Source organism: Triturus cristatus, chromosome 1_2 (genome assembly GCF_964204655.1).
Source record: "Triturus cristatus chromosome 1_2, aTriCri1.1, whole genome shotgun sequence".
In the NCBI taxonomy this organism is placed as follows: Eukaryota; Metazoa; Chordata; class Amphibia; order Caudata; family Salamandridae; genus Triturus; species Triturus cristatus.
The window spans coordinates 550,273,464-550,291,205 of NC_140580.1; the positions used below are offsets into that span (position 1 = coordinate 550,273,464).

Below are 17,742 nucleotides of genomic sequence, written 5' to 3' on the forward strand. Positions count from 1 at the left end.
TTGTGCAGCAGGATGCAATTCATCTAATAGGTACCTTCTTAATTGTTCTGTGAGCGCAGAATTTAATGTCAGAAAAACAAATCATGAAGTTGTAGTCTTGTTAGAGAAATTTTCACTCTTACAGACAGAAAAATATAAAAAGAGGCAAAAGTTGTGAGGGAGATATTACTCTAAGAAATTAGGGCTCGGCTACCCCAACCCCTTAGTATTTTCTTTCAGTCTGAGGGCTAGCAAACATCATGCTTTTTCTTCTGAAAATGCACGAGACTAGAGGCGATGTTGTTTAAATTTGCAGCTCACCATCAAAGTAAAGCAAGCACAACAAGAACAAACTACAAAACACATGATCAATGAAGCCACTATTCACTCCATAAACTGCCAGCACAATGCCATCACTTCCACCTCTTTTGCTTCTCAGCAGCTCAAATAAGTCTCCTCTTTTTCTTTGGTACCTTGAGTTATTGCTGCCTCTTTTACAGTATATTAATAGTGCAGTTTATATTTCACCCTGTTAACATCCACCTCCTGTAAGATTTTGGCCTGAGCTGCTAGTTGGGAAGCACAGTTCTGTGGAAAGGTACACATTCCAGTCTACTTGAGGCCTACGCTCGCCATTACCGTCCTTGGTAACTGCGTCAGGCTTCTCCTCCTGCAGGATCTGTGGTGGCTGATTTTTGACAGCAATGCCCAAAGGTCAGTATCAGTCCCCCAGTCCAGACTTTATGATGTGCATGGCGGGCAAACCAGGGGGAGATGGGTGTTTTGCAAAATTTATTGAGTACCTCAGCCACCAAGGATATCGGCTGGCACTTCTTACTCTGGGCATATTGCAGCCGGTTTTCCTCCACCATTCCCACTTATAGGATGGGAATGAGGCTGTAAAACCCCATGCTATTTAACTGGGTTCTATGAAACAACACACTTAAAGCCTGATTGCAGGGCCTCCACCACGAGTGTAGAGACCCTGTCTGAATCAGACGTTTACAGCTCAGGGCAAAATGCAGAAAATGTTGCTCCCTCCCAAGTAGTTCTGGTGACTGCCAGAAACTGGATAGCGCCATATCATGAGGAGCCAGTAGTGACCTTTGTACTGTGGGCCAATGTGTCCACATAATGGACTCAGCTGTGTACAAGAGGGCAGACATAGCTTAGAGTTGGGCCCTAAAGCCACTACAATCTTAACTTTAGACCTTCTCAATGACCCATACTTCCGGGGGCCAAGATAAGAACCACAAGTGTAGGACGATAACTGTTAAATGAGGGTCCCCGTTAAAGAAAGCTAAAGGCGGGGGCATTTGAGGCATCTATTGACTCAGTATGATGATCAAAAGTATTGGCATCCCCCAGCTGGAAAAGAGAAACTAGTAGATAGGCCGGCCAACTCAACATATTGATAGGTATGCTTGAGAACATGTATGATTTCTGCAGGATCGATCTCACAATGGCCCACCATTCATAATTATTTCAAAATTGTTGACTAAGGTCAGATGTCAATAAGCAGAGTTAGTTTTGGTAACAACTTTGTGGAACTCATGTGCAGCGTCCAGGGCTCCTGGAACAAGCTGTCCTTCCATTACTCCCTCTTCCGGAGACCCTTTAGGTCTGGTGTACGCAGCGTTCCCTCCTAGACAAAGATATTCATCCTTACAGGCTGTTAATAAATTCCTTTGATTTTCAGAATTGACCCACCAGTTCAGATGTAGCTTGCAACAGCTTTCAGTAAAATTGGATGTTCCCTATTTACTATTATAACAAAGTGTGGGGGATGTGCGTGGGTTAGATTTGGAGGAGTGAGTTTACACACTGGGGTGACTTATTGTGAATTGGAGGGAAAAGAGTGCAAATGCATTCATTTTGTATCTGTCCTTTCCAGTCAGTACCAGATTATGTTTTGCACAATGTCTTAAACAGGATGCGTTAGTTTAGAACATAGAATATAAATCAGCTACTGTTTTTTATATGAAACATTTTACACCACTTTCCAGCGTATCCCTTGCACAGTGCTGAAAAGGGTCACGGTTAAAGCAGGGCTCTATAGATACAGACTTGGGTGCTCATTCAGTCAGGAGAGTAATGACGTCCAAGTGCTGCTGAGAGTTAATTTGGAAGATATGATGACAATGGCTAACTGGTGAAGGGTTTCGATATTCATGAGGTTTCATTTGGAACCAAATTTCTTTAATGGCTTCACAGGTGGTACCAAAGACCTAAACAAGCACAATTCCCGCATTCAGTCCAGTCACAAAGTGAAAAATTTCCTAGCTTTCATGTCAAAATTTGAATTCTGTTAACGACCGGTAAGAGAGGATTATTCTCATCCTAATTATCCTTTGGTTGATGATCATAACATGGTATTATTGGACGATGTGGAATTTATCATGGTTTGGTATACTGTTACCAGCCAATGTTTATGAATTGTTTATTTTATACTTCGTGTGACCTGGATGACCATGATTAAATATTTTATTTTCTCTGGGAAAGATATGAACCGGGATCAAGTTGGAAATTGTTGACTACACTTCACAGCAAAAGGAAGTAGTTGCTTTGCAGATAACATGATTTGTAGTGTAATATCCTGGATCTGTTAGCTTTTTACTGCATGTTAATATTGAGCTGCTGAATTAATGCAAAAGAAAAGCATAATGCTAGCCATTATGCTCTTAATAGAATTAAAATTATTAGAGACTAAAGTTAGGAAAATGTGCCTTTTCGTTATCCTGATTTATTTGATATTTCAGTAGATAATGCTGGGCATAGAAAATATCAGATTCCAAAAGCATTTGCTTACTTGAAAATAGTTCTTTGAAGATGCTTCTCATAATATTTTGTTCCGATAGGCCTTTTCAGATAAATCTAACTGCTGACTTATTTTTATTGCTATGTATTTTAAAGACATTCTGTAGGGCGGTATTTCTGCAGGCTCTCTGCATTGGCTAACGTCCATTATCTAGGTCACAAAATTGTGATAACTTGCATTAGAGTGGTCAGACAAGGGTACCAACAAAATCGTTCACTTTATAAGTTCATGCAACAGTTTCTGAATGAAAAAAGTTCTAAACCAGTTAAGCTAACATACCATGGGCACAAAACATTGGTGTGGACTCCCTGCAAAATGGAAAAAAGTATCCTCTGTGGAGATAGAATTTCTTTATCACTCATTATGCCCTTCAGTGCATCCCAATCCCAGTTTGGTCCGGGACATACCATCACAAATCTAAGACAGGATTTATCAGTAAACTCCAGTTGCCTTCCGGTACCATACAAAGTGCAGGACTCAATTTAGACACACGGGGACTCCATTTGAAATTGATAACGATCGGTTTACCAGAATTGCCAATTTACATTTCTTATTCTCGGTTCTGCAACTAATCAAGACCTAGTCTACCGAATGTCTTTACCTCATTGAATACAGAGCTCTCTAGATGGAGGGAAGCACTCTTAAACTGGAGAAATAACTGGATGTATTTGATTTACTGTATTGCAAGATGATATTCCTTATATCAGAAAACGTTCAAGCCATTGAGATTAAGGAAGAGACGCAATTAATCCATCAAACTTTAACCCTGAAATAAATCTCTGTAGCGGTACCACAAGGAATGGTATTCTACAGTAGTGTGTGTAAGACTACTGGGGTTCTTACTGCACATGCATGAGAGACTGGTGTACAAATTACTGTGCTTTGTATCTGAGCAACCAACCCTTGCTTGACTAACTTAACATTATGTCATACTTTTTTAACTCTTCTTTCTTCACCTCTGTGAGGGAAGCAGTGCATTGCACTTTCTTAAATGTTTATCATTTGTACCGGATTTCCATTACACTTCCCTACATTACCCTTCGATCACTACATCTTATTTTAGTGACAACAAGAACTCCCTTTGCAATTCCAATCTAACATATATTACTTGCCCTACATTAAACTGCAGGTGGTAACAAAAAAAAAGTAACACCCATTAACAAAATTAACTGGATACGTAAATACTTAAATGCACATAGATGCCTTCATAATTAATAATACACTAAGAATGTGAATCTACATGTGCCATAACAAGTGCCAATACACTTTATTAATCAATTGAGATTGGTTTTTATACCCACTTAAGGTTTACTAAAGTTTTACCATCACTCTATACTTAACATTTTAAATGCACTAGTTTTGCTGTCCTGTACAGTGGACATTTTAGCTTAACCACACTAGTAAGTGTAGCCTCATTCTGAAGTTGGAAAAACGAAGCAAGGATTGATGAAATTAGTGTGGTCTGCTTTGGAATCGAGAAACCGGTCTCATCCATACAAGGTCTTCTCACATTCTTACCACCAGAAGAGCCTGAAACCTAAAAATAGTTTATTTGTGGGTTTTGGTCTGACACAAGTTCCTACTTTCATTCACTTGCACTAAGAAAAAGTGTATAAATGTGGCACCAAATTATATGTTTAAGCACGGCATGCTCCAACGGATAAGGGAGTAAAGCTCTGATCGGCAGGTTTGGCGTGTTATCTTTGCTTATTTTAATGCTTGCTGGCTATTTTTGCATTAAATAAGGTAGACGGCTATGCATTATGCCAATGTCGGTCTTCTTTAACAATAGATGACCATTGGACTTAAGCTTCAAAAGTAATATCTTTCCAAAGTACTACCATCTTGAATATTAGACATACTCGGTGCTTGGTCCACCAAGGAGATCAATGTAAAGATTGTGCCTTCCACTTCTGTAACTCCTGGAGGGAACTTATAATATGCGAGTGATGCAGTGCATGAGTTTAACACATCCACCACCAGACATTTCTGTAATTTCTTTAAGGATTTGTTCCATAGGTGACATATGTTCCAGGACAGGGAGCCATTACATCTTTCTTTTGGCTTCACGGCTGGCATTTCCACAATAAGTCACATTATTAGTTATCTAACTGGTTGTAGTGGTATATATTAATGGATGAACAGTGAACCTACTCTATGAATATCACTGCCCACGGTGCATATTGAAGGTTTTTATACCAATATTTTAAACCAATTACCAATAGAAGAAATTAATATGTATTTATACGTTTCGCATGTCATCACCACAAACAGTGTATGTACTTAACAAGACACTTAGAATTTTTTCTCACTATGATCATTCAGGCAATGAGACAAAATACTGAATGAAAACCACGAGTCTACTTCAGATCACTGCACTGTTTAGAGTCCTTTTTATGTTATTTCCTACTGTTGGCCTGTGGATTAATACTCATCAATATCTCCAAAATATGACTTTATAAAACTCCATCAACAGAGCTGGAGAAACCCGGATAAAGGAGAATTTGTAGATGTTTTCTTTATTTCAGTGTTTTGTTTAATATGTAGAGACTGAAATTTTTGCACTTGCTACAATTCAGTAATATCCCTGAGCAACTAACCATCACCACAGTTCTTTTGACCTCCAATGGAATTTTATTCCTTTAAGGACCACCTAAAACTTTAAGTGATGGTGTGTTCCGTAACCACTTTGCTCTGAGATACGAATGTGGCCTCACACGGATATCACTATAATGGCCATAATGCAGCGTGCCCTTCCTTCAATTCAGGTGAAGCGCTGTGCACTTCAGGGTACCTACACTACTGCCAACTGACATTGCCTTCAAATTCTCTGCATTTTGTTTGTAGAGTAAAGTATGATATTTTTGAAATGACAAGAAATGGGTGGCAACAATGGTTCCACAGGTGTCAAGAGTTTATTCTCAAGCGGCCATTTAATTTTAACACCGGGCACACCCACCAAAGGTCACAAGCTCAAATCCCAGCTAAAATAACACAGCCTTCTATTTTACCAACATCAGTGAATGTAATACTGTCAAATTAGTTAACAGTTCTACCTGTTATACACTGTATGTGCTAAACATAAGCTGCATCTGGACTGGTGTCTGAACGGTTACTTTAGAACCATGTGTTATGTCACTGAACTTCCAAAAGGACTACACCAAGAGCTTAGTGAAAGCTGCACAAATGCGGATAACTTGTACTTTTGTTACGCTATCATCAATATTTAAAAAAACAGCGTGACTGAGTTTTCTCCACTTCACTCCACTTCACTCCTTAGCACTCAATGTGTTCTTGTACACAATATTAAATTAAGCAAAAGCTGCACCGTACCTTGTTCCTTAGATTCCAACTGTGACTTTTTAACTGTAAGATCCAAAGGAGATTCTTGGTCAGCCATCAGAAGCTTGCTGAGCACAGGGTTCCTGGTAGTTGCAGCGGACTGCACAGGTGATGCTTTTGGCAGACTTTGGTTCCTTGTGCTGTTGGGCAGGATGGGGTCCTGAGTAGGGGTCTTTTTTGAGGTATATTCAGCAGCCAACTGTCTGATCATTTGCTGCATGATCTCACGAGCCACTAGGGGAATGTTTGGGTCGAAGACCCTTGGACGGTCTGCAAGAAAAATGTGTGCGTTTTAAAGCAATACATCAGACATTCTCCATACATTTATAGTGCATGAACACGTTATTTTCCTTCAAGCATGTACTCCCAAACCCTTGAGTTCTATGCAGGTCACTAGACGTTACTCACGTCTGAAGAGTTGCACAGTAACAAACAAAATGAAATTAGTAAATTCATTCAAGCACTAGTATCTTTCAGATTCTCTTGCATATTTATTATTCCACACCAATAGACCTGATATCCCCAGACAGTAGATATACTTTCATGTACCATCAAGAAATGGCAGCACCGCTGCTTACCTTTCATTTCCACAGCCTAACCAACTCTTTGTCAGGCAGTTACAGGCAAGTCAATTATTTCTTTCATACTGGAGTTTTCATAGATTTAGGACTCTGAATAGAGTACAATTCAGGATTTAAAGACATAACAGGGAAGGAAATAAGGTACCTTAAATACGTTTCGTAGCTCTATCTAATGGACTTCCTTGCCCAAACATCCCTTAAGCAGTCACTTCTAAGGAGTGAACCTTTGTCCCTTTCACAGCCTTACCTATTTCATGTAGATGTGTAATCTCACTGTGCCCTAGTTGCTACTCTAGCCCTTCCTTAAATGTCAAATGGGTTGCAATTGCCAGGGAACAGCCTATTTGGCCATAAGTTAATAAAATAAGTATATGTAGTGGATTATCCCATTTGCAATGCTTTCAATTGCAGCTTGTTTTGAAAACAGAAAGCAAATTTAGTGGTGGATTTAGTTTACGTTCCAGGCACTGCTTTGGGCAGAAAAACAAGAAATTGGCCTGTATGGAGAAAACTTGTTTTCTCAATTCTCCTGGCGAAGAGATTACTGCCAAAAGAGTCAACTTCAAGAGGAGAAATGTAAGGCATGGTGCATTTAATCAAAATAATCAAAAGTTTGCCAATCATCTGAATAGCACCATGCCCTGCTCCCAATTAAATGAAAGCCATACAGAAGAAACCATTTAAAAAACTGCATTTTCAGTGGCAATGTGAACAGAGTGTTTTCCAGAGGATTTCTTGTTAACTGCAGTCAAATATAAGTAAGCTGAAACGTGCTCTCAATAGTATGGAAACCATTTGCTTGGGTGATACAGGTCTGAATGAAAGGCCCTGAGAACTAAACAAGGTGTCCATTTTCTTTTGTAGCATTTTTAGTTGCTATTGCTAAGAACCTCAATAAAAGCTTCCGAAAAACCCAGGAACCAAAAGATCCTCAGGAAGCCATGCTAGTAAATTCATAGATGCTGAACTGCAAGTACGTTGTGCTACAAACACAGCCAGAGGAATGCCAACACACATTTCTGAGCCTACTGGAGAACTCTCAAACCAGCAGGGATACAATTGCTTAAATGGAAGGGGTTGAGTTTCTCAAAATCAAGGTTACGTGACCTATTTGTGTAGTCCCCAGTCGTGGGTCAACTGAAAGTCTCAGCTGATCACTCACGGTGTCATTTTGATTATCAGTGAATCAAAATATGAGACGCAAATGAAGTCTGAATGTCCATGTCCTCAGTCACTTGGCTAGGATACTCTGGATTTCCTCCTTCTTGCGTGTGGATACAGATTATGGTAGTCATGTTGTCCCCATAGCCTTACACTATTTTGCCAGTAGACCATGCTGAGCTCTAGGATGCTATATGAAGCAGGAACTATGGTGACCACAGTACTTTTTCTATAGTTTCGATAAAGTTAGGGCCTCATACTGAGAAGGTTACATTCATATTAATGGAACGCTCTGCCTCGGACCACCTGAAAGGCAGATCTTTTAGTTAGTTACATTTGGTTATCCACTATTTCGGGACCGACTGGACTGAAAGTTTAACAGCATTCTTGTACCTGGCTTGCTGGTGTTAGTGGACTGTGCAGGCAAATAAACCTGAAAATGGAAGCAAAAAGGCACTGCAGTTTTGCTGTTACAGTGCAAACATCTTGGATGGAATGATTCAGAGCTTGCAACAGTATCCAACACACTGGTTTTTTTTTTGCCACTATTAATGGTAATGCAAGATCTAGACCGCCCAGTGTGTAAGAGGAAGAGTAATGAAGCCACTGAATGGAATTAAGACAATGATTCCATGCTGCTTTTAGATCATCCCGTTTGATGTATGCTTATGTTGCTGAAATGGATGGTGTGGGTAGAAGGGATGGTGGACCCACTAGAAACTCTCTCCTGTGTTAAGAACAAAGGAAACGTTGCACGCTTCCTGGATGCCATTCAAATGAGGCAGTGATCGAAGCATGAATCTAGGTATGACTAATACAGCAAGGTCACCATCTGAGCAAGGGTCCATATTTATAAAGCCCGTGGGGCAGCACTGAGTTAAGGGCAGTGGCCTGTACTTCCAGCTCTTCTGAGTAGGCAAATGAAAGTTGGCATCTTGAAGGACCACTTAGCACATCTAGTAACTGTACAGCTGCCAGGGCTATAGCCAAATTCAGCATTTTGAACTTCTGCAGAGGAAGGAACTGATTGAGGTTATGAAGGTAAAAGGTAGGCAGGACACCACATCCTATTTCCTTCTAGGCAACCAATTTAGTAGTTCCAAAGCCCCCTTTTTAGGTCGAGCCATGCTGTATTAGGGTATGCCCTAGCAGCCCCGCCCACTGTCCGCCCATATTTGTCATTGGCTTTGTGTCATTGTCCTTAAATGCTGGCTTATGATTCGTAAATAGGCTTGTTAGTTCCTCCTTGGTAACACCTTGTCTCAATTTGTAACCGCCCATAACGACTGGATCTTTTACTTGGCTTGTTACACGGTCTCTGTTTCAAGTCCGTGAGCACTATATTGTTTTGTAACTAACTAAAGCATGACAATAGTGGCTGCTTCCTGCATTTGCAGCGCGCCCACACAGGACAATGGCGGCCACTGTTTTTGTACTTTACTACTTTTGGGATGAACTGCATGCGGAGTGCGGCACCTGCTTTAGAGACACCATGCATGGTTTCATTTTCTTTATTTGAGCGCGCGGCACTCGCTTCACGGACAACGTGCAATGCATTTAGATCCCGCCGGATTTGGCCCGGAGGAAGGAATAGTCCGTCTTGTGGCTGGAGTCTGCACTGTCGGATCCAGAATAGAGGTGGGTGAAATTGCCTCGTTGTGAGGGGATTAGTAGGCTTTTCACTCAAGACCCATCAATCAGGCTTCAGATTCTCGCTGCACTACTCCCCAGGTCACTCTGTTAGCAAGAAGGCACGCCAGTGCACCCCTAACAGACAGGGAGACTGTAGTCACATGGCAGCTCTTTTTCTGCTTTACACAAACAACGCGTCTTTCGTGTAGGCTCTCCGTCCCACCCTGTCGCCTAGGAACCAGCTCTTCCATAATGCTGATTACTTTCCTGAGGCTACCAGCCTGTAGCGTGGGTTCACTGTGAAGTGTGAGAAAAGAGAAGAGGCAGGTGTTTTACGTTGTCATGCTTATTCCTGCCCTTAGTACCCTGGCGGGAAGTTCTTAAAAATGCTCTCTACTCGATCCAGCGCACCACTTTTTGCCTGATAGTATACCAGCTTTTTATCGCATTCCACGAAAGGCTGGCTTTACTAAGGACACTTTTCAACAGCAGTCTGTAGTAGTGAAGGGAACTATTTTTTGTGAATCTCCTCACTGTGAAAGAGCAGATGGATGCCTCCACTCACAGTGAACGTAGCCAGTGGCTGAAGTGGGTTGATCTATTGCCCCATGCTGTAATGGGCAGAGCAGAAGTATGAATGACAATAGGCCAGTGGATGGAGAGGTATGGCTGAAAGACACCGAGTAGGTGTGTGTGCATATATATATTACCTACTGGCGATAGCCAGTAGGTAGTTATAGTTAGGACCACGTTTCCATAGGAAAACCTCAACATTCTATTTTGAATAACTTTGGCGCCGGTCGACGAATCCTCGCGAATTTCTCAAAATAGGTGGGGCGCTACGCTCCGCTCCTACCCTGAAAGTCTCGGGGGGATTCGTCAAGCGGGGGCTGAGATAAAAGGGGGGTCCCAAAACGCGTTTTTCCCATGCATTTTTCCATAGGACCTTTAGAACGAGCTACAGCCCGAATGGCTGAACAGAATTACTCAAAATTTGGCAGAGGGGTAGTCCCTAGGTCAAGGAAGTGCCTTTTGTAGGTTTGGTGTAAATCTGTTCAGTAGATTCTGAGAAAATAGCCTTTAAATCAATATATATATCTGAGCCAGCTTACGGTACGCTTACCGTACGCTTACGGTAAGCGTACGGTGGCGTGCGCGAGCGCGATTCTGATTGGCTCTTAGATCTTAGTAAACATTCGAATCGGCCGAAACCAGGAAGCGGCGGCCGCCATTTTGTCTCTCGCACTGAGAGAGATTTTTAAAATCGGAAGCCCAAAAACATGTAAAGGGGCTGTTTTGACAACTCCCTCCCACATAGTCATGTGGAGGGAGTCCCCAAACATCCCCCAAGTGCAAAAACGGTTTTATTTTTTTTTCGGCAATTTCGCGGGGTACGGTTACCGTACGCTTACGGTAAGCGTACGGTAAAAAAATAAAAATAAAAAAAACACTATCCACACTTACCCCACCCCCTGTGCTTTTGGTGGCCGAAGGCCACCAAATGTGCTGGGCTTATTACAATGGAAAAAAACACTATCCACACTTACCCCACCCCCTGTGCTTTTGGTGGCCGTAGGCCACCAAATGTACAGGGCTTATTATAAGGGAAAAAAACTTAGCATTTAAAAAACCGTACTAATTCACTGAAAAAACCATAGGTTTCACACACGTTATAGTTAGGAATTAGCATTTAAAAAACCTTGCAAATTCACTGAAAAAACCATAGGTTTCACACATGTTATAGTTAGTGGAAATTTTACTGATAAAAAACCAATGAAATTGCCCCGTTATAGTTAGCGCAGGCAACTATAACTCACGCGACCGCAATCCTCTGCTGATGACATATGTGTCTTTATGAAAAAAAAATATTTGTAATATATGTATAGCTAAAAATGTATGGAAGAAGACATGGGCAAATAAGTGTCTAAATACAGTATTAGCATCAGCAGAGGATTGCGGTCGCGTGAGTTATAGTTGCCTGCGCTAACTATAACGGGGCAATTTCATTGGTTTTTTTATCAGTAAAATTTCCACTAACTATAACATGTGTGAAACCTATGGTTTTTTCAGTGAATATATATATATATATATATATACACATACATTCAAACCAACTCCAATTCCACTTCCGAAATCAGACTCCGCCACTTGGGTGAGTTTTAACATCCAGGCTTCAGTTTATTTTCTCTGCTTTTAACTACAAATAAACAAATATATATATATATATATATATATATATATATATATATATATATATATATATATTTATCTTTTTTTTTTAGTAAAGTTAAAAGGTATTGGCATAGCTAACGGGGATTGACAAAGCCAGTAGGTGTCAACTATTGGACCTATTGGCTTTGCCAATGCTGTACAGCATCAGCAAAAAAAAAAAGAAAAAAAAAGTGCAATTACTAGCAGCTGCTGGTGGCCACATAATTTTGTAGGCGCATGCATTTATGTTTATCTATGCTCATGCATGTCTCAAATCAATGAAAATCAAGCTGTTGGGCTCTACCAATAATAAATTTTTATTTTTTTTAAACAACGAAGGACCACAGGAGTTGGAGGGGGGCTTCAACAGAGGAGCGGGTGGGGGGAAGCCACAGGGAGTGGGCAAGGGATGCCTACAAAATAATAAAGCTAGCGAGGGGTGGGGAAAGCAGCACAGGAGGGAATAGGCTAGAAAAAACATGGACTTCATGGATTTGATTGAAAAATGTAGTTTCCTGAATGGGAGCAGTGGAAAGGTTTAAAGCTAGCCAGTCAAAAGAAAGGTATAAAGTCTGTGGGATGAAGAAACAAGATAAGATGAACAAGAACAGCCCAAGACGTTCAATCTGTTTCACATAACTGTCTTCTAATCAATTTACTAATTCTTAGAAGTAAGCAGTGATAATTCCTTTTCTGAAGAAGGTTACACTGACCCCTAACACCTTCAAACAATCGGCCAATCTGATATCTGCCCTTTATTTCTCAAAATAACAGTGAGATGTGCCAGTCAACAGTTTACTCATTTTCTGGAATGTCGTGCCCTCCCCAACTAACAGCATTCAGGTTTTGGCTCAGAATTCAGCTTTGAGACAATGTTGATTACAGCCACTAGTGGCGTACATTGAATGAGGGGGAAGAGCTACTCATCCTTCGAGACCCTTCTGCCTCTTTCGACACGGTCTATCATGTCATCTTGCTCACGAGGATTGAGATGCACATAGGGGGAACTGTGTTGCACTGGTTTAGTTCTTTCCTAAGCCGACAAACACAAGCTGTTTCATTGGCCACCTGACAATTCACCTTTAAAACAGTGATGCGGTGTCCCTCAGGTATCTTGCATTACAAGTTTGAGCTATTGGCATTTTAAACGACAATGCCTTTTATTTATGTTTTTATTAGCAAAACAGATAAATAAAAGGCATTGTCATTTACAATGCCAATAACTTAAACTCTCGCAAATGCGAGATATTGCATTGCAAATGCTTGTTGGCAGTGGTACTGGTTCAATCACTCGTAAAAGGAAGTCCTCTGCGACTTATAGATGCTCTTTGGATGCACACTGGGAAGAGTCTAGCAGATAATGAACTAAATGATTATCCACTACTAAAGACTCAAATGTCTTTGGTGACTTGACCCAGTGGTGCTAGTGAAATGAAAGTCTTGTCCACAGCTGAGCAAAGTGGGCCTTCCAAGCTGGGCCACCGGATACTCACTGGGACTCGGCAAAGGCTTGTGGAGCAGACCTGTTCTCTCTGAAACACCTCCTACCTCACCTCATCACTTACACAGAAGTGAAGGATCATGCTGGCCTCATGCCGATAGGACCCCTTTGATTTGAAAGACCTTAACACCTTTGCAGACCAGAAATAAGGTTTGGCTAGTATCACTTGGATGCTACTCAGATTTAGCCATGACTTAGGCCACCTGTTTTCTTCTTTACTTAAGTACCTTTCCATCATAGAAGAAAACAAAAGGGTTACTTAACAGTAGGAGAAGTTTTGCAGCGTGAAAGGTTTTTTGGATTTACATGCTGTGAATCTATTCTGCCATCTCGTGGTTGGGACCAGAATCTTGTTTAGTCCAAATCCTATTTTTGCTTCTTCTTTTGAGCAGCGTCAATCACCATTTGCTGGGAAGTTCATCCGTTGTGTGACATCAGATGTGCCCCTGGAAGTTACTGTGCGTGGTCGCCATCTTTAGATTCCCCCCCCCCCCCCCTTGGTGACCTTGGTAGTTTGAAGCTTCCTTTCTTGAAATGGAAGTGAATCCAGACAACTCTTCAAGCTGCAAAATTACTCCTCCTGATAAGCAATCATTTTATTTTGCAGAATGAATCTTTTTCTGGATTCACATGCTGTGCATCGGTTACATAGCTGTATTTTTGTCCTTGGGGAAGACGGGTTGTGAATATGCTTCAGTTAGCTAACAGGTATTGTACTACTCTCTCACTTGTGCTTTCTTGTTTATCTGGATGTCCATAAAGTAGTGTTTCGTGAAGGTGTGGATGGCTATGTCACTACTAGGCAGACTTTGCTGATGGGCGCGGTTGCTAGAAATGCCTGGATTGCACCCATCTTTGCTGTGCCCCCTGGACCTTGCAGGCAGAGTTTTCCTTGCTGTTGTGTAGTAGGTGTGGACTGTCTCTTCTATCCACCATGTGATGGTCCCTTTTGTTACAGAACATGCCCTTGCTTGCCCTGGCAAAGGAGAGAGTTGTTTTCCCTTTCGTATAGTCTGTCTCTTGCAGGCAGTCTATGAGCACTCTACGCATGTCAAGGTGAATGCGCCCTTTCGGCCGGGGATTTAAAATTTCGGAAGAAGGCTGGTAGTAGGATGATCTGATTGACGTGGAACTGAAATACTACCTTTGCATGGAACGGTTTATTATTAGTACTACCTTGTCCTTCTCGATCTGAAATTATTATTCAAGGATGGAGAGTTCTTCTAGCTCACTCACCCTATGAAGCGGCATGATTGTCACTAGGAAGCCAGTTTTTAGGGCTAGGAACTTCAGTTCTGCCTTGGGCATGAGTTCGAACGGTTTTGCTATCAGCTGTGTAAGTACTATGTTCAAATTCCACATTGGTATTAGTGCAGCTCTCAGTGGTGTCACCTTCTTTGATCCTTCCAGGAATCTTTTTACCACTGGCATAGTGAAGAAGCTGTCCGCATTGTTCCTTTGGTGTACTCAACTATGGCAGCCAAGTGGACCATCAGTAATGTGTAGCTTAGGCCATTGCCCAGTAGGTGGGCGAGGTATGATAATACTGTGCTTGGTCCTGGTTTCCAGCCTCTCATGGTTCCTGCACCAACGGATGTATCTGACCCATTTGGCTGTGTAGCACTTCCGTATGCACAGTATTATTCCCTTCATGAGGAATTCCATTGTCCTGGTTGGCACTTGAAGGTGCCTGAATCCTAGATATTTGGGAGCCATGCTGCCAGATTGAGTGTGACTGATTCCCTGAAGCATATCCTTCAGTTCTCTCTCCATAGGTACCACATCCTGTAATGTCTTTGTGGGCATGATCTGTCCTCTGATCATCTCTAGTAAGTCAGACTACCTGTACACTGCAAAGCGCGGAGCATGAATGACATACTTGACTGTTTGAATGTGTCCAATACTCTGGGGAAATCAGTGGAAATATCCCTGGCCAATTTATCAACAGGGAATTCCCTTTGGATTGATGGTGTGGAACTCTGCACACAAAGTCTTGGCTTTTTGCGTTCTGTAAGCTTGCTAACAAATCTATGCTTGGTGTGCACCAATGTCGGAGCACGACGTCTAGAACCTCTTGTTTTATTTTCCACTGACGTAAGGTGCTTGTCTGTCTGCTTCTGTGTTATGTTCTCCTGGGAGGTGCATCGCCACCAGTCTTGGAGTGCCCACTTCTATACATCCTGTGCTAGTTTTTATAGCTGGAACGACTTCACGCCACCCCCTACCAGATCCCAGTTTGTTGAGGTAGAACACTTTTGCCGTGTTATTAGTTTCGTTCAGCACGGTCTGTTCTTTTACATGTGCCTGGAAGGCTTTCAATGCTAAGAAGACTGCTTTGAGTTCTAGTAGGTGTATGTGCACGTCAGCTGGGCTACAGAGACCCCTAACATTTAGGTCGTCCATGTGCACTCCCCAACCCTTGTGAGGTCCCTCTGTTATGGTCACTGTGATAGCTGGTAGTTTGAAATGTCTCCCTATTGATACAATCCTTGTGTTCCGCCATTTCACTTGTTTCTGATCCTTTGCAGTGATCACCATTAGATCCGACCAGCTACCTGTGGCCAGTGACCATCTGATGCAGGACCATTCCTGTATGGGTCACATGTGTAGTCTTACATACAATAGGAGTTGGATGCACAATGCCATCAATTTCATAATAGTCCTCACCATCAGAGACTGGCCCTTCAGTTAGAGGTGACCCTGCCCAGTTAGTGCATTCTCTCTCCTGGGCACTGGGTATGCATGTGCTGTCCTTCAGTTCAGTGGTGCCCCAAGAATATCTTCTCCTGCTCTGGATGTGGAGATACGCTTCGTGGTTTACAGTGAACCCCAGCTGTTGCAGCATGGAGAGGACTGTTTGTAGGTCTTGTTGGCACTTTTGCTGTGAGCTTGCTTTCACTAGCCAGTCATCCAGGTATGGGTAGACATGTATACCCTGCCATCTCACATGTGTAGCTCCTGCCGCTAGGCATTTTGCGAACATTCTTGATGCCGATTTCACTCAAAAGGGTGGAACAATGACCTTGTCTAAGACAAATCTGAGGTACAGTTTGGGTCTTTGATTTACGCAAGTAGGCATCTTTTAGGTCTATGGTGGCCATGTTATCTCCCCTCCTTAGGAGTGGGATTGATTACCTTTTGTAGCATTGTCATTTTGAAGTGTTGTGTTCGTATGAACTTGTTCTGAAATCGGAGGTCTAGTAATGGTCTCAGTGTTAGTCTCCGGGTACTAGGAAGTACGGTGAGTAGATACCTCTTCCTGTCTTCCTTGGAGGGACTTCCTATGGCTCGTTTTTTGGATGAGCTCTGACATCCTGACACAGAATGAACAAGTTCTTATTCCCTTAATGCCCTTCTCTATGGGAGGAGGGGGGGGGGCACAGGCGGTGGTTTCTCTCTCTGTCTCGTGCTGTTTCGCTGGATGTTCCCACTGTTGTTGTGAGGGGTGGTGTGCAACTTGCTGGATGAAGACATTCCTGCTTTTCAGAAAAATCCCTTCAACTGCAATGACCCCATTGTTTTGCTACTATTCTTATCCTTTATTTGCTGTAGAACCTCACTCACAGCTGTTCCGAAGAGGGTTCCCCGATAAGAAGGATGTTGATTACAGATGCCTTTGCCTTCAACCAAGAAACCTATAGCCATGCAGGTCTTCTGAGGGTAGCACCAACGCACATATGCCTGCGAGCACTGTCCATCTGGCCCAATGTTGACTTGAGTGATGAGTTGGCAAAGTTTCTACCATCCTGGATCACTGTCTTGGCCCTCTTATTAAACTCCTCCCAGAGGTGTTGCATAAGGCCCTCCATCTTCTCGCATTGTTGGTGGTCGTAGCAGTTGAGGAGTGCATTCAAATTTGCAATTCTTCTTAGCATAGCTACTTCCCTTTTTATCTTTCTTCCCAGATACATTCTGTTACTCTCCTTTTCTGGTGGTGGCCCAGTAGATGTGGGTGCATTGTTCCTCTTCCTGGCTGCTGTCAGTATAATGGAGTTCGCTGCTCCATTTCTGATGTACTGAGGGTCTTGTGTAGTGTTTGCATCTCTTCTCCAGCCACAGGGAAATGGCCCTTGCAGTGGCTGACTCCCAGAATGCCTTTTTACCTGTCTATGCTTCCCAGCATCCTGGACCAAGGTAGAGGTTTGCCGTCTGAGATGGCATCAGTGTGTCGAGGAGGAAGCACGAGTTCTCCCTCTCAAGATGCTCCCTATCTTCCTCGAGTTGGATCTCATAAGTGTCTGCCACCCTCTTGGTGAGTCCATTGTACATGGACAGGTCATCCAGGGGAGAGTGCCTGAAGGGGTAGTTGTCAACACCCTAATTTTTGGATTCAGCACCGAGATCCTGCCACGCGTCATCATGCTGCCCCTAGCCTTCGAGCATGGCGGATTAGTCATCGTCATAACTGAAGAGTGCCTCCTGCTTCTCATCAAGTGGCTCCAGCGTCAAGAGTACATTAATGTCCGGTTGGTTATCTCCCAATTCCGCTGACTTCAAGGGTCTCGAAGGAATGCATA

At 42.4% G+C, this 17,742-nt stretch overlaps 1 protein-coding gene across 2 annotated transcripts in view; it reads right to left on the reverse strand.

The window, feature by feature from the left end:
• LCOR (ligand dependent nuclear receptor corepressor) overlaps positions 1–17,742 on the reverse strand; it is a 343,287-nt gene that overhangs the window by 240,046 nt on the left and 85,499 nt on the right. For both annotated transcript variants that reach the window (XM_085606418.1, XM_085606419.1), the window contains exon 3: positions 6,131–6,409. In XM_085606418.1, coding sequence (XP_085462544.1) covers positions 6,131–6,359 — 229 coding nt within the window. In that variant the 5' untranslated portion in view covers positions 6,360–6,409. The remainder of the gene's footprint in view (positions 1–6,130; positions 6,410–17,742) is intronic.